At 40.3% G+C, this 26,785-nt stretch overlaps 1 protein-coding gene across 1 annotated transcript; it reads left to right on the top strand.

The window, feature by feature from the left end:
• Positions 1-99: 99 nt before the first annotated feature.
• SYAP1 (synapse associated protein 1) lies at positions 100-17,198 on the top strand. Its single transcript, XM_069874897.1, has 9 exons — positions 100-321; positions 1,873-1,991; positions 3,070-3,136; positions 4,789-4,862; positions 5,200-5,339; positions 7,047-7,192; positions 12,234-12,292; positions 13,254-13,401; positions 14,940-17,198. The coding sequence occupies exons 1-9, from the start codon at positions 135-137 to the stop codon at positions 15,065-15,067; spliced, it is 1,068 nt and encodes a 355-aa protein (XP_069730998.1). The 5' UTR covers positions 100-134; the 3' UTR covers positions 15,068-17,198.
• The last annotated feature ends 9,587 nt before the right edge of the window (positions 17,199-26,785 follow it).

Genomic DNA, 26,785 nt, shown 5'->3' with positions numbered 1-26,785 from the left:
TCCCTCGCGGAGAAAGCGAGAGGGCGGCTAGAGCGCCGTTCTTCCCCCCATCCCCGCCGCGGGCGGAAGTGGCGTACACGGAAGGAGCGGCCAGCTGGGAGCGGCCGCTACCGGCCGGGCGGCGGCGCGCCGCCATGTTGCGCGGTCTGGGTTCGTGGCTGGGGCTGGAGCGGGCGGGCGAGGAGAAGCTGCTGTCGGCAGAGGAGAAGAGCAGCTCCGCCGAGGAGGAGGAAGCGGTGGAGGCGGCCGTGCAGGGCTCGGAGGGAGCGGAGCTGCAGGTGGACTCGGAGGCGCTGCTCGGCCAGGCTAAGGGGCTCGGCAGTGAGTGTCCCGGCTGCGGGAAGCGGGGCGGGGGGAGCGGAGTCCTTAGCTGCTCCTCACAGGACGTCCCTTCCAGCCCTTTCATCAGCTTTGTTGCCTTCCTCTGGATGCGTTCAGGGACTTTCACACTTAAACTGGAACAGGTTACCCAGGGAAGTGTTTGAGTCACCTTCCCTGGAGGTGTTTAAGGGACGGGTGGACGAGGTGCTAAGGGGCATGGTTTAGTGTTTGGTAGGGGTGGTTGGACTCGATGATCCGGTGGGTCTCTTCCAACCTGGTTATTCTATGATTCTATGAAATTGTGGGGCTCAGACCTGCACAAAGTCCTCCGGGTGAGGCTGCCGCACGGCTGAGTACAGCGGAATAGTCACTTCTCGTGGCTGGCTGGTTATAGGGGGTTTGATGCACCCCAGAATGTGGTTTGCCCTCCTGGCTGCCGGGGCGCTGCTGACTCCTATTAAGCCTGTTGTCAACCAGCATCCCCAGATCCCTTTCTGTAGAACTGCTCTCCAGCCACTTCTCTCCCAGTGCCTACTGTCACTCCATCCTGGGTGCAGAATCTGGGATTTATTCTTCTTGTATTTCATCCCATTGATGATTGCTCAGAGTTCTGGTGCATCTAGATCCCTCTGCAATTATAATATTATGTTTACTATGGCACTTGCATTGTATATACTGTAACTGTGATATTACAGTCATAATACAGCTGTTCAAATATAATAAAGTGCTTGTGACATCATGTTATTGTCTGAGAAATAAACAATACCAATGTTGTTTTAAGAACCTTTGTCAATCAACTGATATTTAATGTTAGTAAAGGTTAGCGATATGCATCTTGCTGATTGCAAGTGTGTTCTCCTTAATTAAAAACAGACAATACAAGGCAACTGCCCACGCTACATAGTTCTTCTCCTGTCACCTTATTCACTTCAGCACTGCTAATATAAAAAATTCTAGTTAATTTTTGAAAATGTTTGTTACTGCTGTTCTGACACTGAACACTTCCAGAAAAATAAACAAGCAGGGCCATAGTGCTTATCACAAAGGTAAAACGAGGAAGATGATGGAAAAGGGCAAACATCAAGAGCAATCTTCTATCTTGAAGGACTCTCAAGTGTTACATGCCTGAATTTTTTCATGCATTGGCTGCCTTATTTCATGAGACTTCTTGTGCATTTTGGTCTTAATTAAAAAATATAATTCTGGTTTAATACTGTTGCTAAAGTTACTTTATTGCTTAATGTCTCCAAAACACTGAAATGAAATTAGGAAAGACACATTACTTCTGAAAATTCGTTGGAAAACAATATTTCAAGGAGCTTTAGAAGTGTTTGATTTAGTAAACAAGGTTTATGTCTGAAAGTTTAATTTACAGGAAGTTGTGAACAAATAAAAGTTTGATCATCATCACTGAACTAGAAGAGAATAAATAGGATTTTAGGAGTTCTTTGTAGGGCAGAAGCTGAGATAAATGATACTGAAAGAAGCTTTCAAGTAGGTATCCAAATGACTAAAGAGATATTTTTTTCTGGTGTTTCTCGTCTGTGAAAGGTTACCTCTTCAATTTTGCCACTGCTGCTACAAAAAAGTTATCTGAATCCGTTGCTGAAACAGCACAGACAATAAAGAAGTCTGTAGAAGAAGGAAAAATCGACAGTATCATAGATAAGGTATTTTATTTCTAGATATTTGACTTGTAAGATTTTTTTGCTTAGTGTTGTAACATGGCAAATGTGGTACATGATAACATTTCTTTTAGCTGGCTTTAGGAATTATGTATTTCAAGGGGAGATATCTCCTGTCATGATAAATTATATGACAAATGTTTATTAGAAGTAGACAAGCCAAAAATGGTCACTCTCTTTTAGCCAGTACTGCACCCATGTTCTGTTCCTCTGGGGTGTAGATACGCTGGAAGAAGATCAGAATATGAGGAATGTTGGCATAGGAGGAAAAGGTGGAAAAATTTATAGAGACAGGCAGTTTGGGGATGTCTGGAAGATGTGTTTGTTGGGCTTTGTCCACCCAGTTTATTTAGGTGAAAAGAGGAATGCTGTAGCTTGCATCTTATATGCATCTCTGAAGCAAGATTCAGTTAAGTCAGCTTTGTAGCTATTGTATACTAAGACCCTGGATCTATAGAGGTATGATTTCATAAGACCCAGTGGGTTCATGAAACAGCATACTATTGTCCTGTTTTCTCCCCAGCTCTCCCCTGCCATTTACTTCTTGCCTTCCCTGTTCCTGGCTGCCCGCTGCATCGCTTAACTTCTGCCAGCAAGTGTTCTTCCAGTGCTTTAGGTCATGAACTTGGCAGAGAAAAAGAAAACAAAGCAACAATAACAGCTGTGTAGCATCCTGTGTTTGTTAGCAGGGGTGGAAGTGGAAGGGAAAGGGAATGGGCCAAAACCAACCCAGATTTAGTGTGTCTGTGCATCCAGGAGTGTCGGACATGGGAGGAGCAGCCAGACCACTTCTCCTGCTCCTGTCTCTCAGACACCCCTTCAGGGGAGCTGAAGCCTTGCCTTTTTTTTCTGGTGTTATAATTACTGTTTGTGTTGTCTTCCAAATTAATTTCTGATAAAACTTTAAATATAATTTTGAAAGCATACACCATAGTTTAAACTTTAAAAAACAAAAATTAATGTTTCTGTAAAGGGGAATGTATTATTTATGTGAAATACCTTTTGAGCGAGCATGAAACAGGAGGAGTATTTTTTTATTGTGGTTCTATAATTTTTATTTTAGACAATTATCGGGGATTTTCAGAAGGAACAGAAAAAATTTGTCCAAGAGCAGCAAACAAAAAAATCAGGTAATGTGTGGGGTTTTCAATAATGTATAATATCATGTAAGCTAAAATTTGCTGGAAGCTAGCTATTTGAGTTATATCTAAACCTGATCTATCAAAACTCTGTTTAATGAAACACATTATGGTAGAACTTAAAATATATTGTGGAATAGGAAGATGACATTTTAAAGTGAAGTTAGGGTTATGTTATCCAGTCAGCTTAATTTGCTGCTTTAAACAAGTTCAGGTTTATGAAATTAACTCAGACGTCACTGTGCTAGTGAAGCTGATCTCTTGCTGTTCCTCTGAGTCTTAAGCCTTTGTATGTCTTGAAAGTAAGCATGCCGATTGTCTTTCTTTTGAGCTTTAGCAATCATGTCACGTTTTTGTAATGAAATTAAAAACATGGGTTAGGGTTTGCACTATAATATTTAATTAGTTTTGCTGTAGGAGTTGCTCTGCTTACGTTAAAGGCTTAATTGCTCTTTTGCTCTCCAATTATCTGTGAACTAAATCCTTTGAGCTACCCACCCATATACTATTGACTATTTGAGACTTTAAAATAAGCACAGGTTTCTTTGTACATTGCATTTCATCATTGACTTTTGTCTCTTCTAATGTGTTACCTGAATGCAATAATTTCTGACAGTTTGAATAATTAGTGATGCTATTGTTAGTCCTGAAAATGAGCTGGTTTTAAATGAATCATGATAAAATTTTTCATGTTGTCTGTAGTTAGTGTGTTAGTCTGGTTTCTTGCTAGAGTGCTTATGTCATCATGTTTGTCTGTATTTTTATCTTTTTGTCTCTGTTAGTAAACTTTGGCTTCTATTAATGTATTTCTATAAGTTTCATGAAAATAGGTAGCTAGATTGGCCAGAAGAGGAGAGAGACAGTTGACCTGAAGGAAGTATTAGCATCAGATGTGAATCCGTGTGGGTGAAAGATCTTGCTGATGTCAAGTGCATAGGCAAATAAGCATTGTTAGTTTTGAGTATATAGGTATTTCACTGTTAGAGATGCATCATATTATCTCTGTAGTCTGTATGTCTGTTGACAGTGAAGAAATTAATAGTTTTCTATACATTTAAAATATTTTTCTCTGTGAACAGCCTACCGAATGGTTTTGGAAGTATGTGTATAAATAGCTAAATCAGCTGAATTCTCGAGTATGCTTATCCAGTGTATAGTATATAACAAATATAACTTGTTTTTCTCCATCATGAAAGAATTGATGTCTTCTGGGTGACAGAAAATGAATACAATTGTAAATAATTTTGAAAACTTAAGTTAGGCAAAGTTTACACTTTTACAGTGAATCTAGAAATTTCTATTTGTAGGCAGCATAACCAGCTATACAGCACTACTTAAGTAACTAAACTAAGAAACACCAAATTATAACTGAACACACTGCAAATAAAACCCCCCAGTTTCTGTTTTATAATAACAAAATTCAGCAACTATTTAGCTTTTATTTAATCTCTAATAAGCAAATATCTTTTCATAGAGTTTCTCTGTTATGTGATGAGCTTAGTTTAGGAAAAAGGAACAATGAGTTGGCTTACTGATGTAAGTCTCCTTATTTTTGTGACATTATATGTTACTTTACATAAAGTGGGGGTTTTTTGCCTAAAAAAGTATTACAAAGGCAATTACTTTCTTCCTTTCAATAACAGAAGCAGCAGTGCCTCCCTGGGTAGACAGCAATGACGAAGAGACAATTCAACAACAAATATTGGCTTTATCAGCAGTAAGTACTTCATTTCCTGTTAGATCTGAACTTTTTCAGTTGGAGAGGTTAAAACTTCCCTTTTTTTCCCAAAGTAAGCTTGTCTGTCATTATTAAATTACGTATTTTCAGTGTACTTATTTAATGTGTCTATTACTGCACTTATCATGTGCAAGAGTAAATAGTGCTTTCAATATCAACTTGAGCCAAAGTAGATCCCCAAAATAATCTTTGATTTTTATAAAGGCTTTAGAGCTTTATGGTATGATAGAATTACTTGGGAAGTGGATGGCTTGTGTGTGAAATATTATAACTTTTTTCTGATATCAGTTAATGACCACAAGTATGTTCTTCAAAGGATAAACGAAACTTTCTGCGGGATCCTCCAGTAGGTGTGCAGTTTAATTTTGACTTTGATCAAATGTATCCTGTCGCAATGGTGATGTTACAAGAAGATGAGCTTCTCAATAGGATGAGATTTGATCTTGTTCCCAAACAGTAAGTAATTTCTGGTGGTTACGCTGTATGGTTGTACTTTTAATGTGCCTGTAAATATTTGTGAATTACTCTTTTTTCCTTTCACTTCAGTTCTGTCTTTATTTTGTTCCTCTGCATGTATTTTATATCCGCTAATTTCAAGTGCGTTGCATACAGCATGTGCATTGCAGTTGAGCACTTAAAGGAAAGAACAATACATGTTAGAAATTCAGAACTCGTAAGAAACTGTTGAATTAAATATGGGAGGGGCCTTAAACTTTTCCGTGTCCAGAGTGCTAAAATAATTGAAAATCTTTTTCCCAAACAAAGGTAAATGCAGCAACAAATATGTTCAAATCTATTGGTGAAACTGACACCCTAAAAAGATTATTAGAAATAGTCAGAGACCTCCTGGAGAAATGGTAAAAGAATGCATAACAAAACAGCAGCCGTGCAAGTAGGAAAAACTGAGTTTGAATGGGCAGTGGGAAGAGCATTGTGTTGTAACTGCCTTCCTTTTAGTGGACCTAACTCAAAGATCCACGAGGTCTCTGTCTCACTAGTTCCAGTATGCCTTGTTGAACCCAGCTTTTTTCTAATGCTGTTTATCGTTGCCCAAGCCCAGATTCTGCCCTTAAGCTTGTTTCATAGGTAAAGATTCTTGTTAAGTAGTAGTTCCCAACATTAGTCTCTTGTTTGAGCGTGGAAACAGAAAACATCTTTCTTTGTGCACATTTCTATCTCCTCCTGTTATAAGCCTTCCTTGCTCCTTATTTTATTTACCCCATTCCCTGCTATTCTTGGCTTCTGCCAGTCCATATCCCAGGTCTTCATCAAATCGCTCTCTGATGCTCTGTCTTCAGTCTCTAGTCATGCTGTCCTTTCCTGACCTTACCCCATTGCTTAACTGGGGTTTTTTTTTATGTTCTTAGTCTCAGTAGTCAATGTTTGCCTGAATGGCAGGGAAGGTAATTTCACTCTCTTCTTTCTTTCTTGACCTACACATTTTCCTCCTCAAGGACCTTGCTGTTTCTGGCTTCTGTTGCCTCTGGATTAAAGCTGGATCTTTTCTTGCTTGCTGGAGGATTATCAGAGGAAAACATTACCTAAGAAATGGGATAATCTCTTGCTTATCAGACCTGGTAGTTTCTGAGATGGCAGTTTCTAGTTATTGATTGTCTTGTGGTCATGTTGAAATATGCAAAGATAGTGAAATAGTTCTGCTATGATCTAGGAATGGCTTCTGCCTATAGATCAGAGATGTTCCACTTCCAACCGAGACATACATTAATGTAGCTTGACAATGATAGAATGTTGGTTTTAGAGATCAAGTGAACAGAGTGATTTGGCTTGTTAGGTTTGTTTACATAATTTGGCAAGAGAGATGGAACAGCATGATGTTTTTCCAAATGATGTATTGCTACATGCTGTTAAGCCTTTTCTAAAGAAATAACTATTATTATTATTATTATTATCATTATTATCATTATTATTATCATTATTATTAGATACGTTCAAATCCATTGTAACTGTCTTGTAAGAAATCAAGAACTTCCACAATGATGGATTTTTTTTACCCTTTGATAATATCACAGATTTCCAAGCTTTTACTTAAAAGGCAGCTATATCTGCTCCTTCCTTTTATGTGTTAAATTATATTTCATTGCTGGGTGGTAAAAGGAACTATATATCCAAATGTAGTAATCAAAATCTGTTTATTCTCTCTAGTGTAAAGGAGGAAGTGTTCTGGAGAAATTATTTCTACAGAGTATCCCTAATTAAACAGTCTGCACAACTCACCGCACTTGCAGCTCAACAGCAAGCAGTAGGAAAAGAAGAGAACAAAGGCAGAGAAGAGGATAGTCAACTGAAAGGTATGGGAAGGATTTGTTTGGGCACAGCTCATTTAGTTAGTCATGCAGACTGACTGTATACATCAGGTGACATTGTTTTTTTACCCTGAATTTCCTATGAAATCAGATCTTCTCTTGTCATACTCCATCTGTTTGTCCAGATGGGGGAAGAGGGACCTCCTAGTGCTTTTAAGCCACTTTCCAGTTTCAGACACCTCTGTCAGAAGGCTGGAAATCACAAGAAATGAAATTTTTTTACTTGGCTTACAACAGCTCAAGGCCACTAGTAGTCTCTATGGTGCTTATTTGACTTGTCAGAAAGATTTGTGTGGTACTTTTGGCTCACCTGATAAGATGAGGTACTAGCTAGCCCAGCCAGCTGGCATATGGTTTGCTCTTGGCTTTTGCTTAAGCCTCAGGACAGAGTTGGTGATATGGGGGTAGAATTACTATGGTGGTAGATGCAGAGAGACATCCAGGATATGGAAAGGCACACAGTGTATTATAGAAATGGAGGAAGATGGGGACTGGGAGAATATCTGCGATTCAACCTTGAGATGAAAGAGCCACTTCAACATTGGTGTCTTCAGTTACTCTGATCAGTTTATACAGATCATTGTTATTGACTCTACTAAGAACAACTGGGCATCTTTATCTGCATGCAAACAAATTCTGCAAGCAAGAATTTATGCAGCTTAAAGAGTATAAAGCAGTTACTGGCTGGGTTGGAAAAGATAATTTGTAGTCCATTAAATGTTAGCTTAAGCTAGATAGACTTACCCCCCCGATAAGACACCTGAAGAATATTGGCAGTCTGGGTAGGCATTGGGCAGAAGGAGAAAGCCTTCCCTTCACCTTGGAACAGTCTCATATCCGAAAGATCAATTAATTGTTATTATCCACAAAATCCTTTAATGCTGATGTCCTGTTCACACTGCTGGCCTGACTGACAATCAACTAATCACTGCTAAGTTGACTTCTTTTCTCCCTTTTTTGATATATTTCCAATACTGGTATTTTTCCTCTTGCACTGCTAATGATCCCATCTTTCTAATCCTACCAGAGTTTCTAATTTCACCTGTCTGATCTTTTTACGGACTTTCTTACAGCTCTTTTGCACAGCTTGCTGGTTTTCTGCACAGCATGAGTTAAGGTTACTCAGCTAGGCCTTGGCTCTTGGAACACAGGCAGCTGGACCTTGGGGTGAAGGTGAGGTTACAAGTGGAATTACAGAGCCAGGCTTGTATGTTGCATAGAAAATACCTTTTCAGAAAGGACTGTAGTAGTTTCTTTAATTTTTTTTGTGTATGTGCCTTTGCTGTCAGTTTGTCTCATTCTTTCTCATAGATTCTGTTCTGAGTGCACCTGTGTTAGCTTAGGCAAGGTCCCCATGTAGAATGAACAAAGTAGTTTTCTCTGAGTTAAAATCTAGGCAATGCTGAGAGGACAGGTCACTCCAGAATCTACTTCAGGCCAAGAGGCACCAGTTCTAACTTGTTTTATCCAGGGCAGATGTCTGCTGTCCCGGTGGGCTATATACAGTCAAACATTGCTGCGTGCTGCCATGTTGAACAGCATGCCATCAATCACACTGCTCATGCTATTTCATGCTTAGTAAGCTTGAAAAAAAAACATTATGGCCACACTTCAGCGTATTACATGGAGCACAGAGGAGATCTAGGCCAAATGTATGCACAGTGACTACAGGCCGTATGCCCTCTGGAGGATGCTAACCTGAGGAGAGGAAGTATTGCTAGCCAGTGGGCTGTAGGGACCAAGGTTCCCTCTCTGGGAAGATTGGCAAAGACGGTGTAGAAATGTATTTGTTAACTATAATGATGTAATTCTTTTGCTCAGTGTAGTTTAAAAGATTGCTTTAAGCAAAGGAGTACAGAGCTTGGGTTTGGGTTTTCTTTTCTGTACCTTTAATCTAAAATACATGAAAGTTAAAAAAATGAAGTTGAGAATTACATGATAGTGAATTTTCCTGCTGTTTTTGTAGTTTGGTAAGCATTTTCTTTTCTCTCCTTTTGTTCTTTTCTCTCCTTTTCTTTTCTGTCTTCCTTTTAGAGGAAATGTGATAATATGGAGAAACCACTAATCGGTTTGTGGAAATTGAGACTTAGTTTTTTTCCTCGTGGAAAGAAAACTACTTTTAAATGTCCTACACTAACTCTTTCATCATGATAGAAATCTTTTGTCTTTACCTTTCAGTGCAGAGTGCATTTAGGATTGTTTCCTACTTACCTGTTCATGTCACATCACTTCTACACTCCCACCATACTCGGCTCCCACTTTTGTCACTTTCTATAAGCAAATTGTGTTGTTTGTTACCCTGTGCAGGTGTCATCAACTCAGGAAATCACTGGGATTCTCATGAATTTGTAAACCTTTGCTCTTAACTGACATCTAAATGCATTTGCCTCTTTTCTCTATATCTTGTATTTCTATATTGTTGTGATTTTTATCTGTATTTTGTGTCTGTCCCTCTGGATATTTTATTACACCAACAGATAGGATTATATTATAGACTATTAAGAGTAGTGACTGTCATCTGCTCTGATTTCTGTAGTGCCTCACAACAGAGTAGTGCATCCTTTTATTTGGTACTGCATTCAGTCCTTTGCAAAGATCAAAAAGTTGCATTTGGAAAGGTGAGAAAAATTCTGCCAAAAAATATTTTCTTCACTGTTGTTTATAAGCATATTCTCTGTGAAGTCTGTTTACTATCAGTATGCTTCCTCTTTCCACTGAGCTTTTTATTTGATTTCTGTTTCTGCATGTCATTGTTTCAGCGAACTAATTTCAGAAAAAAATGCTATTGTTTTGGCTGACTGTCTCATCAAATAGAAGTCACTCTATCATTAATTACAGTGCTGAAGGTTTTTACAAGCTAAATTTGTAGTTAAATGGGTAGTCTTAAACTGTAGGTTCCTAGGGTAAAATAACTTCCCTTTTTCTTAACAGTATACTACTCACATTTGCCAAAATATGGGAGTTTTGACTGAAGTGTCTCAACTCTACAGGAGACACGGCAACTGACACTATTGAACAACAAAACTGTTACCTTTGAGTCATCCAAATTCTTGGAAATTGCCATTCAAAGAGAAAGTTGCTGGGAGATACCCGAATTACTCTAGTAAAATTACCATTGTGACTGAAAACAAAATATGTCTTCGTTTGGAACAAAAGAAAAAAAAAAAGGTGCCATCTTCTGGCTTGCTGGGATTCTCACAGAATTCAGAACATCAGCATAGGATATGTCAATAGGTTTACTGTCATAGCGACTGTTTATTATGTGATGGCAAAAGTGCATTTACCAGACTGTAGTAAATACATGTTTTGTTTGATTTGAAAATTGCATAGGTTTGGGAAGCTGTGAATCATCTGGGTTATTTTTGATTTAAATAACATTTTTGAAGGCTTGATTCCTTTATTGGAAGCTAAATCTGGAAGTAATTGCCTGTTGGTAACTCATCATAATGTTCAGAGTTTCTTCTTAAAGTTGACTGATGTCTGTAAAATAGAATTAATTGCCTTCCATTTTATTTCTATCTCCTTGCTGTTTTCACAAAGTTAAATTAGCATGGTTGATGTGGAGGAAAAAGAAGGGACAAATGGAAGACATTCCACATTCTAGACTAGAGACTGTATGAGAACTATAACAAAATGCCGAGTTCTAGTCCATCTCCGGTTATTAGTAACTATTTACTTGGGAATGAAATTATCTCATGGGCAGAGAGTACATCAGCAGTGGAGATGATGCCTGGCCAGTATATCCAGAACAGTGCTAATGGTAAGTTAGTCACATCAGACTGGTGCATGGCCCAGTGCCAAGCTGCTGTGCCGCTTCTGCATGAGAGCAGCAGATGGAGCTTGAGACACCTCTCTTGCACGGTGCTTTTGCACTCAGTGCTGGACAATGAAGAGATATTGCCATGTTCTACAGCTTCCCCAAGCAGGGAGTGCCAGACCCTCTTTAACTGTAGTGTTAGGTGCCTTAACAGATCCTCTGAAGCCTGGGAAGGGAGAGGGATGGGACAGAGCAGTGTGCATTGAGTATATGAGCTGTATAAGCAATGACAGCTCAGCTACTAATTAGGGAATTATTTTAATTAGAGCTGATCTTAATTCTAAAAATTAAACCTGAAAAAAATCCCCTTTCAGAAATTGCTGGGTAAGCACAAGGGTCCACCTGGGCACACTGCAAGTAAGCAGAACTGCAAGCTCAGAGCTGCTTTGCATGTTTAAACAAATAGAACTGCTAAGCAAGCACTCCATCACTACCACAACTTGCCCAGTATGTTAATTGCTCTTGCAGCCACCTGGCACTCTGTTGTGATTCTTCTTCCCTGATAGCTACATGACAGGGGAAGCTGGGGTGTTCCTTTACCCACCAAGAAAAAAGATCTGTCCTTGCTTGTAAACAATCATTGTCTTCCTAGCACCATCCTACTAAATACAGAATGTACGGTGTCTTTTCCTGGAAAACTGGGAGCAGCTTCTAGGGTTTGTTTTTGAGTGACTTGCTTGTGTGAAAGAAGGTAGGGCTGCACAGCACACTTACGTGCATTTAGAGGTCTACGTATAGGTGTAGTCTGATGTGCCTAAGAGCTAACTAGGGCCTGGTGGCAGCACCCAGGCAGGGGAGTTTGGGAATGTCTATGATAAGCAGTAAGTGGATTTCAAGTCTATACCTTTGTAACTTGAAAGATTTTGTGACATGTGGTGCAGTCTGTGTTTTATAAAAGATGTTCTTTCAAATTTCCAGGCACTCCTATCTGCGTCATTCTTCGGATCATTTTGAGGGGCAGAGGGATTCCTGTGATTTAACTTTGGAGTTAAATAATGAGGAAATGGCTTTCTAAATTTGCCTTAATTAAAAGTAGAAAATAGCTTCTCTTCCATTTTGTTGCTGCAGATGCTTCACCTATGGCTGAATTCATCCAGGATTCCTTAACACTTGAAATACAATATTTCCTTTACATTTAATAGCTATGTAGATTAAATGAGTTCTTTATATATTTAAATTTAATCTATCTTTTTTTTTCCCTCTTGATAGAAACAGTACGGCCAAAAACACCACCTGTTGCAATAAAGCCTCAAATAAAATCTCAAGAGGTAAAATGCTGTTATATTTAATCTGCTATTTAGTATGTGAAACTGTTACTTAACAATTAATTGTGCATCCTTTTTAGTAAGTTATGCTATGAAACCATAACATAATACCTGACAGTCCTAACCTGCTCCTGTTCCACTGTGATATTAGTTTTTAGTGCATACAGTTTAAACCCATTTTGAGTAGAAAAAACAGTAATTCATCTAAAGATCACTTTCATTAGTATCCTGCACATGATGATAAAACATGGTTTTAATCTGAAGAGTGATATTTCCAAAATATTTGCAGCAGGAGGTTTGCGTTGTATTTAGACATGAGGGAAACATTCATAAAAGTGTATGTGTGCAACGTTCCATCCAACTCCTCAGCAGTTGTCAGGCTTAAGTATCAGGAACCTAAATGATGCATTGCAATAACAACACTATTTTATTGCAAAAACCTTTAACTTAGACAAGTAAAGACTCTTGTTCATTCTGGATTGTAAAACTGGTGCCAGAGAATACTCTTGGCAGAAGCAGAGCTGTGCATCCTCTTGCCAATAATATGCACTGGACTAAATTACGCTAGAAAGATTTCTGAAGAACAGTCTTCTCTTAATTTTATTTGTGTGTAGAAAACTGAATTGTGTTACTGAATTGTGGTCAGAATTTAATATTAGTCTTGGGTACTGTTCTAAACTACTTACAAGTTTATTATTGTTCCTGAAGATTACAAAAACAAAATTAAAGTTGTTAGAGAACACAAAAGAGAACCTAGGATGAAAAGCAGATAATTTTCAGTAGAACTGTCTAACATTTTTGTCGGTACGAAAATATTCTTAAAGAAAAATACATGTCAGTAATGCATTTGGTTTCTTTTTTCACTGGTTCTAACTAAAAGGCAGTCAGTTACGTAAGTGGAAGTATGTATTGGTGATATTTTTCCTCTTTTTGGATAAGCTTATACAAAACTATTTTACTGCAGGACGAGGAAGAGATTTCCACAAGTCCAGGTGTATCAGAATTTGTGAGTGATGCTTTTGATGCCTGTAATCTGAATCAGGAAGACCTAAGAAAAGAAATGGAACAGCTGGTGCTAGACAAAAAGAGAGAAGAGACTTCAGTAGTGGAAGGTAAAGCTATTATTACCTTCTATGTCTTAAATACCATAGTTCTAAGAAAGGTTGATTGAAAAAGGAAACTGTAATTCAATTTTGGAAAGTAAATTCACTGTTTTTCAAAGTGTATGAAACAACCTGCAGTGAAATATCACAGAAATTAATGATAATTCTTACCACAGTCAAATTGTGTCTTATAAAGAATGTTAGCTATGAGGAGTTTAATTCCAAAGAACCTAACGCTTTTACATGATTCTCTTACAAAAGTGACAGTGTTTTTTTCTGTCTACTTCTTTCCCTGCCTTCTTTTTCATAGCTCCTTACGTATATGAGTTTTTCTTTCTTTAATTGACATTTCTGTAGGTAAAGTACAGTATTTGGAATTCAGTCTGTGTTTTCTTCTCGTGACACCAGCTTAAAAAAGCAGTATTTGCACCAGATTGTGAGCTTGCAGATGCCTCGGCTGTAAAATATTTACATGCATTTGAAACAGTTAAAATTTAACAAATGGGTTTGAGAGTGATGAGAAGGAACAAACTAGGGCTTATACTTAAATCAGAAGAACTAATATTAGTGTAAAAAACATAAGAACAATCTGTGATGATGAGACTTTGGCCATACACAATGAACTTTTTACTGTGAAAACACTTGTGTATATAGATGCTTATCCAACTGTTGTTTTTCAAAATTCATCTTACAATGTGTTTTGGATGTTGCTGAATCCCTGTTTTCTGAAATTATTGTTTTTTTCCAATATATATCCAAACTTGAGGAATTATTAAAAGTAGTATCAATTCCTTGCCTGTAGCTTTTTGATGGAAGTCTTTCAATAAGTCATTAATGTGTAATTTGTTCAGAGAGATCTCAGCTGGCCTTACTGACTTGGACTATGGAATTACGTACCTTCATATCTAGGCTGAAGTACTAACCAACATGTAACACATCAAACACCCATCTCCTCCCCCGTACTCCTGTATATGATAGGTAGGGCTAATTAAAACAGGTATTAACAATACAGGAATGCCTTCTGACTCATATTTTGCCCTGAAGCATGAAATATGATTACCTTGAACCTTGATTAAATGAGCTTGCCTAGCTACAAGTGTCAGCGAGAAGAATACCTGCTTCTTTTCTTAAATTATCCACAGTATTTGATCTTGATTTTTTTCCTATAACAGTCTATTCAACAAACTTTTGAACTGCATATATTTTTTTCTGTAGATTTAAAAGTATAAAGGGATATTCAATTGACAGTAGACTGAATGACTGTAGGAAATGAGCCTGCAAAGTGACCCTCGTTATGACTAAGCTGCGTATTTGCTTTGTAGATCTTTATTATAGTATGTACTTAGGAATATAAACTTAATATATTAATTCTGCAGTCAATAAGAAGATGAACTTTCTGATGTTGAAGTTTCTTTAGGTTTTGAGGAGAATTTCCAAAAATGTTTAGGGGATAGAGAGAGATTCAGTGCAAATTCATCTAGTTTTATATAAATAAGCAACATTCTATATTATAATTTTAATTCCTGCACGTCTTTTATCTCTTGTAGAAGAAACTGCCGATTGGGAAAAGGAATTACAGCAAGAGCTTCAAGAGTATGAGGTTGTGACAGAATCAGAAAAGCGTGATGAGAACTGGGATAAGGAAATAGAACAAATGCTACAAGAAGAAAATTAAGCATTTTCACAGAAATCACTATAACCCTAAGCTTTTTCTGAGGACTGACGTGGATTCCTGCTTTAATATTATGCTTACAAAAGATCTGCAAAAGACAGAAAAGAATCTAAAATGGTTATAATTCCATATGGGAATACAACTATTATTTCTGTTCTTTATATGAGCAGTTTCTGAACTTCTACATTCTTCAAAAGAAGAAATAAAAAAACAAAGGAGACAGACACTGCAGGTTATAAGTCATCATTAAAAGCTATAACATTGCATGAGGCAACAGCTTAGTTTGAGGCATTTTAAGTGGTCAAGAAGGTCTGCAGAGAGATTTCTAAATCTAAGAATCTCAACTTGTTTGTCTGCAACCTTCTGTTTGGGATGTAAAAATGGATGTTGTAAGTAATAGAGTCCTTGAAAATCTCTCGTCTATTTGCTCTCTGATCTCTGTATAATCTGTAAATGTGTACTATTTTTAAGGTACTTGTAACTAGTTGCTTTCATGTGTATTTAAATTCCTTTATGTATGTAGCCAAAGAATTTATAGAAAACCCTATCAAATAATTTCCAATAATCTGTAATAAAAAAATACTGATTCAGACTCCCAAAGTAGTACTGGTTAATTACTGATCAGAGAGGGTTAACTGCCAAATATTTAAGCATTTAGATAAGAACAGAGTTATTAACTCCTTGAATTAAACTGGTTTTGTTAAATCATCATATTAAGACACTGCCTTTCTCCACAGAGGGAAATGGTTTAATGAACTCTTTCTTTAGAGGAATGTTAGGTTTCCATTTAATTTTGCTGTCTGAGTGAGAGAAAATTAAATGTTTCTCTTTAAATGTTTAAGCACTTATGTAAAAACTTTGGCTGGTTTGGACATCTTTATTAAATACTGTAGATATGTTGTAGATATGGCTCTTTAATTTGGAAGGAGGGCAATGGGGGGCAAACATATTTCACACTTATACAGATTTCAAAAATGTACTTTGTCACAGTGCTTAAGACATGGAATTTAAATAAAAAATAGGGTTTTTTTAAAGATCTTTTTATTATTCTTAGGCATCCGGATGTTTCCTGTAGTTTTACCATTGTCAGTGTCTTTATGTATATCGATGAAAATTTGATGTTTTGTTTGTCATCTATTTCATAAACTTCTGTGACAAAACATTCATAAATTTCCAAATATGAAGGAAAATGGGTAAAATGAAGTAGGTAGGAAGGAGCTATTAACACAATTGAATTATAGGCAAGTTATATACAGTATGCCGTGTCTTAAATGACATAATTCTGCAGAGAACTTTTGAAAAGAGACTGAAAAGGTTATAGCTGTAATTATTCACTCAATATTCATCCTGTGGGAACTGAAGAGCTAAGTAGTTTTAACTGCAAGAAAGGACTATTTAAAATCGTCTCTATTGGCAACATGGACAGAAAGCCCTCCTGCATTTCTCAGTGTGGAAAATAAATTGTTTTAAACCTGCATACCTTTGACTTCTCAACGTAGTTTATTACCATACACTTTCTCAGCTACAAATCATGAGCATGGTTTGTATTTTTCTAATATTCTTCACTTTTGGTTAACAGATGCAAGATAGGTTGTGGCAAATAAGAGGTACTTCAGAAGCTAATTTTATGTCTGACTAATTAAAGGCCACAAAACTTAAGTCTGTTATGCTTATAAAAATCAGACTATTCAAAGCTTAATGTTTACTCTTGACAAATACATCTGCTTACAGATTTAAGCTGGAGGCATTAAGATCTGTCTACTGTACAGTTTGACATGACATCTTCTAAAAAAACAGATAGTCCTATTCTTGTAGTGGCAAGACTTACCTGGTAGCCTAAGAGCTCAAAATTACTGCTCCAAATGTCTGCTTTTGATTGCAGATTTTGAAACTAACCTTTGAGAAACAGGCAAAAGATTGCCCAGGATCCATTTAGTTAGGCTCAGAACAGTGATACAGATTTCTTCCAACATATCATCTCTGTTTTTTCTGTGCACCAAAGCATCCTCTTCATCTATGAGCTGACTCGTCCAGTTGCTATTAAAATGCATATGGGATTTTTTTTTGACTCGGCAATTTGTTTGGAGGAAAAAGAAAAAACATGAAATCCTAGAATAAAGTACAGTAAAATGTTCACACCTACTTTTTTACTCAGTCACAGCTGCTCCCCAAACAAGGTTAACCAACGCTTTCAATTTCCTGAATTATTTCAGTAAACTTTGAATTTCTTCAGTTGGGTTATAAAACTCTTTCCTTTTTGCTGTTTTATTGCCTTGGTGTTTGTTTGGTCGGGTTATGTGTCTAGTATTGAAAAGCAGGATGTCAATTTTAACCTCATGCATTTAAAAAACAACTCTCGGTACAAGAGCTGCCACCTGACCATGAGATGCATCCTTGAACTGTTGGCCACTCGCCTATTATTGACTTTTACTTTGCGATAGCTGTTACATAATAGGGAACGAAGTGTGTCTGGTTACTTATTGGTGCGCTGCCAAGCAACAGCAGCCACATCAGGCCCTGGTTCCCTGTGTCAAGAAATACACTGATAATGATCTGGGTTTCAATTCAGTTGAAGTTGTCACCTGTGACAAGCTGTGGGATGACACACCAAGGTTAGAGGGATGGGGTGCTAGCGAGGGCTTTCAGCCTGCTCTGATACATGCTGGCTGCACTGCAGCACACTCGATAGAGATAAGCCAGGGGCTCCTGAGGCAATAGGAGCCAACAGGGAAATACCAGCGAAATACCTCCAAGGAATAAGGAGCTGCTCCTCTAAGAAGGTGACAAGGGCAACAGCCCAGCCAAAGTGCACTAGCAGCATGGGTGACAAACAAGGAGCTGGGAGCTGCTGTGCTGCTAGAAAGCTACAAACTAGTTGCCATTGCTGAAACTGCGTGTGATGAATCCCATGACTGGAGTGTGGCTATCGATGCCCACCAGGCTGTTCAGAAGCAACAGATGAGGAAGGGGAGTTTGAGGGGTTGTCCTCTACATCAAGAAATGGATAGGTTGTGGAGAGCTGCCTCTGTAGAATAGCCATGAGCAGGCTGGAAGTTTGTAAGAAAGAACTACTGAGGCAACAAAGGGAACCTTATGGCTGGTGTCTACTACAGGCCACCTGATCAAGGGGAACCTAGTCATGAAGCCTTCTTACTCCAGCTGCAGGAGGCATTGTGCTCGCAGGCTCTCATCCTGCTCAGGGACTTTAACCACCCCTGGTTGGGTTCCAGTACATCTACTGGAAAATTAGTATGGTGAGCTGTAGGCAATCCAGAAGATTGCTGGAATGCATTGAGGATAACTTAACCCAGATAATAGACAACCCTATTAGAGGGGATGCAATACTGGATCAACCGGTCACCAACACAAGTGAGCTATTCAGTGATGCCAAGATTGGAGGTAGCCTGCACTACAGTGATCATGGACTCATGGAATTCACAGTCCCGAGAGATATGGGTCAGGCAAAGAGTAAAGTCAGGACCTTGAATTTTAGGAAAGCAACATTCCAGCTCTCCAAGGAGCTAGTCAATAGCACCCCTGAGAATCTGCCCTCAGGGACAAAGGAGGTAAACAACACCAGCAGGTCTTTGAGGACACTTCCCCTAGAGCACAAGAGCTCTTGATCCCCGGATGTGAGAAATCAGGGAAGGAAGGCAAGAGACTACGTGGCTGAGTCAAGACCTGCTGGTCAAACTAAAGGGCAAGAAGAAAATGCACAGCAGTGGAAACAGAGATAGGTACCTTGGGAAGAGTTTAGGGGCACTGCTTGGTTGTATAGGAATGGGATCAGGAGGGCCAAGGTGCAGCTGAACTTGGTAAGGGGCACAAAGAATAATAAGAAGGGCCTCTACAGGTGTGTCAGCCAGAAAAGGAAGGTCAAAGAAAGTGTACCCCTCGTGATGAGCAAGACTGGCAAACCAGTAACTTGCAAGAAGGCTGAGGTACTCAACAGCATTTTGCCTCAGTCTTCTCTGGCAATCTCTCCTCCCACACTTCTCAAATGAATGGACCACAAAGCAGGGACTGTGGGACCAAAGTGACTCCACTGTAAGAGAAGATCAGATTCATGGCCACCCAAGGAACTTGAACATGCAGTCTACTAGACCTGAAGAGATGCATCCCAGAGTCCTGAGGTAATTGGCTGATGTAGTTGTCAAGCCACTCAAGTGAAGTCCCTGATGACTAGAAAAAGGGTAGAAAGGAGGATCCTGGGCACCACTGACCTGTCAGCCTCACCTCTGTGCCTGAGATCATGGAACTGATCCTCAGAGAAGATATGCTGCAGCACATGGAGGACAGGGAGGTGATTTAAGACAGCCACCATGGCTTCAACCAAAGGCAAGTCCTACCTCATCAACCTAGTGGCCTTCTAAGGTGGAGTGACTACATCAGTGGACAAGGAAAGAGCTACAGATCTGGACTTTGTAATGCTTTTGACACAACCCCCCATAGCATTGTTCTCTGTAAATTGGAGAGATATTGATTTGATGGGTGGACTGTTTCAATGGAATTGGTTAGAAGGTCAAAACCAGAGGGTAGCGGTCAACAGCTCAATGTACCAATGGAGATCAGTGACAAGTGGTGTTCCTCAGGGATTGGTATTAGGACTAGTCCTGTTTAATATCTTTATCAATGACACAAACAGTGAGATTGAGCGCATCTTCAGCAAGTGTGCAGATGAAACAAGCTGAGTGGTGCAGTTGATGCGCCTGAGGGATGGCATGACATCCAGAGGGACCTGGACAAGCTGGAGAAGTGGGCCCATGTGAGGTTCTCATGAGGTTCAACAAGGCCAGCCGCAAGGTCCTGCATCTGTGTCAGGGCAGCCACTGGGCTGGGCCAAGAACAGATTGAGAGCAGCCCTGACGAGGACTTGGGGGTACTGGTGGACGAGAAGTTAGACATGAGCCAACAATGTGTGCTCACAGTCCAGAAGGCCAACTGTATCCTGGCTTGCCTTAAAGGAAGCGTGGCCAGCAGGTCAAGGGAGGTGATTCTGCCCCTCTACCCCACTCTGGTGAGACCCCACCTGGAGTACTGCATCCAGCTCTGGAACCCTCAGTACAGGAAAGACATGGACCTGTTGGAGTGGGTTTGGAGGAGGGCCACAACAATGATCAGTGGGATGGAGCTCCTCTGCTATGAGGACAGGCTGAGAGAGTTGGGGCTGTTCAGCCTGGAGAAGAGAAGGCTCTGGGGACATCTTATTGTGTACTTAAAGGGGGCCTATGAGAATGATGGTGACAAACTTTTTAGCAGGCACTGTTGCAACAGGACAAGGGGGAATGCTTTTAAACTAAAAGAGGGTAGATTTAGATGAGATATAGGGAAGAAATAAATACAGTGAAGGTGCTGAAACACTGGGAGAGGTTTCCTAGAGAGATGGTAGATGCCCCATCCCTGGAAACATTCCGGGTCAGGTTGGACAGGGCTCTGAGTAATGTAAACTAGTTGAAGATGTCCCTGCTAGATGTCCGACTAGAAGACCTTCAGTAGTCCCTTCCAACCCAAACCTTTCTATGGTTCTATGAAGTTTAGATGATGTATTGTCTAGCCTATTTGCTATTATGTCTCAGTAAATGCTGATACATCTATAGTGACAACAGTACAGTAGCCTAGTCTTGAATAATGTTATCCATTAGCAGATTTTTGGTCTAAACTACTAATTTTAATGCTTTTTTCTTTGTTTTAAACATTAAGGGGGTGGGATGGTTTTAGATCAGCATTCCAATTTTTTTAACCAAAATGGCAAGTAATGGTGTATTAATGGTGTATTAATTTCTTGCTGTATTTTCTTTGTATTGTATTATTTCAGAAAACAATTCCTACAAAAGCATCAGAGGGCATGCATAGCTTCACTTTCTTCTCAGTATAGCTCAGTAGTTGCTCCCTCTATATATACATACAAAGACCATGCATATATATATATAAATGCAAACCCACATCTATTAGTGTGTCTAAATATATCCAAAAAATCATAATGTTCTTTTCCTTCTCAGCTGTTACTTTTAACTAGATACCATCACGAGAGGAGGAGCAACCAAAATAATTATCATTAGTTTGTCACTCTATCATTTTTAATGAGACAGCGCTCTGTAGAAATTAGCTTGAAGAATGAATCACTTGCTTTGTTTCTTAAAAGCCTGGTTTTCATTATGGCACACATTGGAAACATTTTCTTTTGCAAATTCAAGGACTCATGAAGCTATGACAAACCTCTTCAGATACACTTGGAAGGCATGTTTAATCCAAATCTACATGGGTAGAAAGGTTATTTTATCTCAGTTTGATTCTGACAAAGCAGGGAAAGACAGAAGAAAAATGTAGGTATTTAAAGGTTATATCTAAAAATAGAAGAAGAAAGATTCAATGCCTGCTTTGATATCTGATGCTCTAAAGAAAACCATGTTTAGTGTGGGTTTTTTTTAACTGTGGGCATGAACAAAACCTTAGTTCTGCAGTTGCTTTTATTTATTTGTTCTCTTAGCTTCCATACTCAGACATGAAGGTTTCGCAGCCAGATAAAGCTGCTGCTTCTCTACATTCCCTATTCTCTTCCCAAGGAGAAATGAGCCAAATTTACCTTACAGTCAGTGACCAGGGAACAGATTGATCACACCCAGCGTCTTGTCCCACTTACTTCAGAAATATTCTAATGCTGGCCATGTGCTCTTTCATGACTTTGATGCCTGCAATTTAAACATCAAACAGTTTTGCTTTTGCTGTATCATCACCACCTTGCATCCTGTATCACGTTTAACAAGACTTTCAAGCCCATCATCTGTTGAGTGGATGAAAAGTGCTGCTGTAAGAGCATTACTGGGGTGGAGAGGAGTCTCTGCAGATATTTAGTGTGGATCTGGAAATACAATCTCTCTCCATGGGATATGGTGTCAAAGAATTAGCGGGCACGTGAATGAAAGAACTGAAACAAGTTATCAGGCTTTGGGCTTCTCTGGCTACCAATATGCTAGTCAACAGAATTGTCTGAGTGCATGTTGAAAACTGAATGTCTACAAACAGTCAGAAAGACCTTTAAAAATGTTCACCCTGAGCCAACTAGCAATATATCCATCCGCTCCTGGCCAGTGGGTTATTCCCAGCAAGCTGGGGAGAAACCCAGCTTCTGAGGCCAATTGCTGACAGGTATGACAGGGAATGGCCAGCATCCCCTTGGTCCAGGTGCCAGAGAGCAATCACTGGCAGATTTAACTCACAACCGCAAGCATAGCTTCTGACTTGGTTATCCTGTCTCCAGTCCTGGCTGGTGTAAACAAGGACACGAGCAGCATTAGGGTAATCAGTGCCAGGTCCCTCGCATCCCCAGACCAACTGCCTGCCTTGTCACAGTGAGCCAAGACTCATTTTCAGACTCTGGTGGTCGGCATAGAAATCCTCTTTCAAGATATGCTTGTACAAACCTGCAACTGGCTATCATTCTTACTGCTACAAACATCCAGTTCCTTTCCCAGACTAGTTCATTACTTCATTGGTATTATGAGGTAATTAATTTCTTAATCATAGAATCGTTTGGTTGGAAAAGACCTTTAAGATCATCAAGCCCAACCATACCTGTCCACTATTAAACCATAACCCTGAGCACCTCATCTACCTAAACACCTCTAGGGACGGTGACTCAACCAATTCCATGGGCAGCCTGTTCCAGTGCCTGATAACTCTTTCAGTGAAGAAATTTTTCCTGATGTCTAAACTGAACCTCTCCTGGCACAACTTGAAGCTGTTTCCTCCCATCCTAACACGGGTCATTTGGGAGAAGAGACCAAAACAAATTCACTACAACCTCCTTTCAGGTAGTTGTAGACAGTGATAAGATCTCCCCTCAACCTCCTGTTCTCCAAGCTAAACGACACCAGTTCCCACAGTCACCTTTCATAAGACTTGTTCTCCAGCCGCTTCACCAGCTTCATTGCCCTTCTCAGGATACGCTCCAGCACCTCAGTGTCCTTCTTGTAGTGAGGGGCCCAAAAGTATTCGAGGTGTGGTCTGACAAATGCCAAGTACAGGGGCAGAACCACTTCTCTGGCCCTGCTGGCCACACAGTTTCTGATACAGGTCTAGATGCTATTGGCCTTCTTGGCCACATGGGCACACAGCTGACTCATATTCAGCTAGCTGTCAACCAACACCCCCAAGTCCTTCTCTGCCAGGCAGCTTTCCAGTCACTCTTCCACAAGCCTGCCGTACTGCACGAGGTTGCTGTGTCCCAAGCGGAGGACTCTGCACTTGGCCTTGTTGAACCTCATGCCATTGGCCTCAGCCCATCAGTCCAGCCTGTTCAGATCCCTATGTAGACCCTCCCTGCCCTCCAGCAGATCAACACTTCCTCCCAGGTTAGCGTCATCCGTGAACTTACTAAGTGTACATTCAATCCTTTCATCCAGCTCATTAATAAAGGTATTGAACACGACTGGACTCAACACTGAGCCCTGGGAACACCACTTGTCACTGGCCTCCAGCTGGTTTTAACTCCATTTACCACCACTCTTTGGGCCCCACCATCTAGCCAGTTTTTACCCAGCAGAGGGTGCGCCTGTCCAGGCCAGTGGAAGCCAGTTTCTCAAGCAAAATACTGTGAGAAAGGGCGTCAAAGGCTTTACTGAAGTCCAAGCACACCACATCCACAGTCTTTCCTTCATCCATCAAGTGGGTCACCTTGTCATAGAAGAAGATCAGTTTAGTTTGGCAGGACCTACCTTTCATAAACCCATGCTGACGGGTCCTGACCACCTCGTTGTCTTGTGTGTGCTGTATGATAGCATTCAAGATGACCTGCTCTGTGACCTTCTCCAGCACTGATATCAGACTGACAGGCCTATAGTTCCTCAGATCCTCCCTCCAATCCCTCTTGTAAATGGGCATAACGTTTGCCAACTTCCAGTCAAGTGGAACTTCCCCAGTCAGCCAGAACTGATCCCATCTGGCCCCATAGACTTGTGAATGTCTAATTGACCATGCAGGTCTCCAACCATTTCCTCTGGGATCACTGGAGCCTTTTTCTGCTCTCCCTCCCTGTCTTCTGTCTCAGGAGGCAATGTGTGAGAGGGAAAAATATTTTTATTTGCTTTAACTATGCCACTCTGTGTGACAAAAGACCCTGACAAAAACAAAAGACCCTGACTTTCATCATGTCACACTTGTTACTTTCCTGAGCCAAGTGAGCAATTTCAGACTTTTCACTCTTGTCATACAAGAGTTTTTCCATGCCCTGAATAATTTGTGACAGTTTTCCATAAAGCACATTTACCTTTGGAGTTTATTTTCAGGAAGAGAGATGTGAAACATACAACAGGCATGTAGGAGACTGCACCACCCAGCTGACACATGCTAGTTTCATTTTCTGTATTACTCCTCATCCCATTACTTGCGTACTATGATATCTTGGTCTTTTTACTATTTTTAGCTGTATGTTCAGTCAGTACATGTTTGCAATATTGTCTGCATTGGGCCCCAGGCATTTTCCCACTTAATTTTAGGATCCTGTGAAGTAGAAGAGTAGTAGTTTGGGTTGTTTTGTTTGGTTGATTTGCATTTTTCCATTTCCCTCTTGCCTTCATTTTCATTTTAGATTGGTTATCCTGTCAAAAGTAACACTTGAAAGTTTACAGTTCCTACTCAGCTGAGTGGTGCAGTTGACATGCCTGAAGGATAGGATGACATCCAGAGGGACCTGCACAAGCTGGAGAAGTGGGTCTATGTGAACCTCATGAGGTTCAACAAGGCCAGCCGCAAGGTTCTGCATCTGGGTCAGGGCAGCCCCTGGTACCAATACAGGCTGGGCCATGAACAGATTGAGAGCAGCCCTGACGAGGACTTGGGGGTACTGGTGGGCGAGAAGTTGGACATGAGCCAACAATGTGTGCTCACAGTCCAGAAGGCCAACTGTATCCTGGCTTGCCTTAAAGGGAGCACGGCCAGCAGGTCAAGGGAGGTGATCCTGCCCCTCTACCCCACTCTGGTGAGACCCCACCTGGAGTACTGCATCCAGCTCTGGAACCCTCAGCACAGGAAAGACATGGACCTGTTGGAGTGGGTTCAGAGGAGGGCCACAACAATGATCAGTGGGATGGAGCTCCTCTGCTATGAGGACAGGCTGAGAGAGTTGGGGCTGTTCAGCCTGGAGAAGAGAAGGCTCTGGGGACATCTTATTTTTTACTTAAAGGGGGCCTATGAGAATGTGACAAACTAAAAACTAAACTGCTAAAAACAGGCACTGTTGCAACAGGGCAAGGGGGAATGGTTTTAAACTAAAAGAAGGTAGATTTGGACTAAATACAGGGAAGAAATTTTTTACAGTGAGGGTGTTGAAACACTGGGAGAGGTTTGCTAGAGAAGTGGTAGTTGTCCCACCCCTGGAAACATTCCGGGTCAGGTTGGACAGGGCTCTGAGCAATGTGATCTGGTTGATGTTCCTGCTCAGGGCACAGAGGGTTGGACTACATGACCTTTAAAGGTCACTTCCTACTCAAACCACTCTACAGTTCTATGATTCTACCTGGGGGGATAAAAACTTCATGTAAAGATCAGGATGATACCAAAAAAATGTAAGATTGGTTTTTGTCTTGAAATTAGCAGTTGAGTAGTTCTCGAAAGCATAAATTTAGGATGTGTGGGAATATCATGGAAGATTGTCAAGAAGGATTGTAAACACGCTCAAGTCATCTGCCGCTGGAGTGTAGAAAAACACATATACCATACTAATAGTTGTTTAGTCTTGTGTGCTTGACAAGTAGGACATCTGCATTGAGATAACATAGGTCTGTGATAGTCTTGCAAGCACCCTATCTAACATGCTTGAGAGTCCTGCACTGCTGTGGGAATGATCAAAGCACAGAGGTAAACTATACCTGCATGAACCCCTGATACACAGGCAAAACCAGCAGGTCAGACACACTAGCAAGGACTGAGGTCTGTAGTGCCTCTGTTCCCGCTTGTGTGCCTCTGCCCGGGTGCTGCTTTGGAGATCCCCTGGTAATGAAAATAAATTTACTCTTTGCATTTCATTTGTGGTTTTGTGGTTGTTCCTGCATCCTGCCTGTGTTGGCTCACACAGGATGTAAGGAGAAAATAATTTAAGCAGGTACTGCCCCACAGAAGCTACTTTATTCAACACAAATATCCACTATACCTATTCTATGAAGTAATAAATGTTTAGGGAGGTTTAGAGTTATATTTTATTTAGTATCAGAGAATCATAGGATGGTTTGGATTGTAAGGGACCTTTAAAGGTCATCTAGTCCAACCCCATGCAGTGAGCAGGGACATCTTCAACTAGATCACTTTGCTCAGAGCCCTGTCCAACCTGGCCTGGAACATTTCCAGGGATGGGGCATCTACCACCTCTCTAGAAAACCTCTCCCAGTGTTTCAGCACCCTTATTGTAAAAAAGTTCTTCCCTACGCCCAATCTAAATCTATCCTCCTTTACTTTAAAACCGTTGCTCCTTGTCCCGTGACAACAGGCCTTACTGAAAATCTGTCCTCTTCTTTCCTATAGGCCCCCTTTAAGTACTGTAAGGCTCTTATAAGGTCTCTCCACTGTAACTACATACAAGAATATAAGATTCCCCTGTATTATGAAGAAGGCAAGTTTATTTCCCTGGAAAGCAGGAATATATATATTTTCAAGATGTTTGCTTGCTTCACTCTTAAGTTATCCTACAGCAGTCCACCAGAAGACCAAGGCCAACACCTGCATGTGAAA

This window comes from Phaenicophaeus curvirostris, chromosome 1 (genome assembly GCF_032191515.1).
Source record: "Phaenicophaeus curvirostris isolate KB17595 chromosome 1, BPBGC_Pcur_1.0, whole genome shotgun sequence".
In the NCBI taxonomy this organism is placed as follows: domain Eukaryota; kingdom Metazoa; phylum Chordata; class Aves; order Cuculiformes; family Cuculidae; genus Phaenicophaeus; species Phaenicophaeus curvirostris.
The sequence above is the reverse complement of the archived record's forward strand: the minus strand, read 5'-3'. Positions and strand labels throughout refer to the sequence as shown.

Bases quoted from the DNA above. Each gene is read 5' to 3' on its own strand.
- SYAP1 (XM_069874897.1), top strand. From the start codon at position 135: ATGTTGCGCGGTCTGGGTTCGTGGCTGGGGCTGGAGCGGGCGGGCGAG. The intron at 3,137-4,788 runs GTAATGTGTGGG...TTTCAATAACAG, and splicing joins GCAGCAAACAAAAAAATCAG to AAGCAGCAGTGCCTCCCTGG. The intron at 13,402-14,939 runs GTAAAGCTATTA...TATCTCTTGTAG, and splicing joins AGAGACTTCAGTAGTGGAAG to AAGAAACTGCCGATTGGGAA.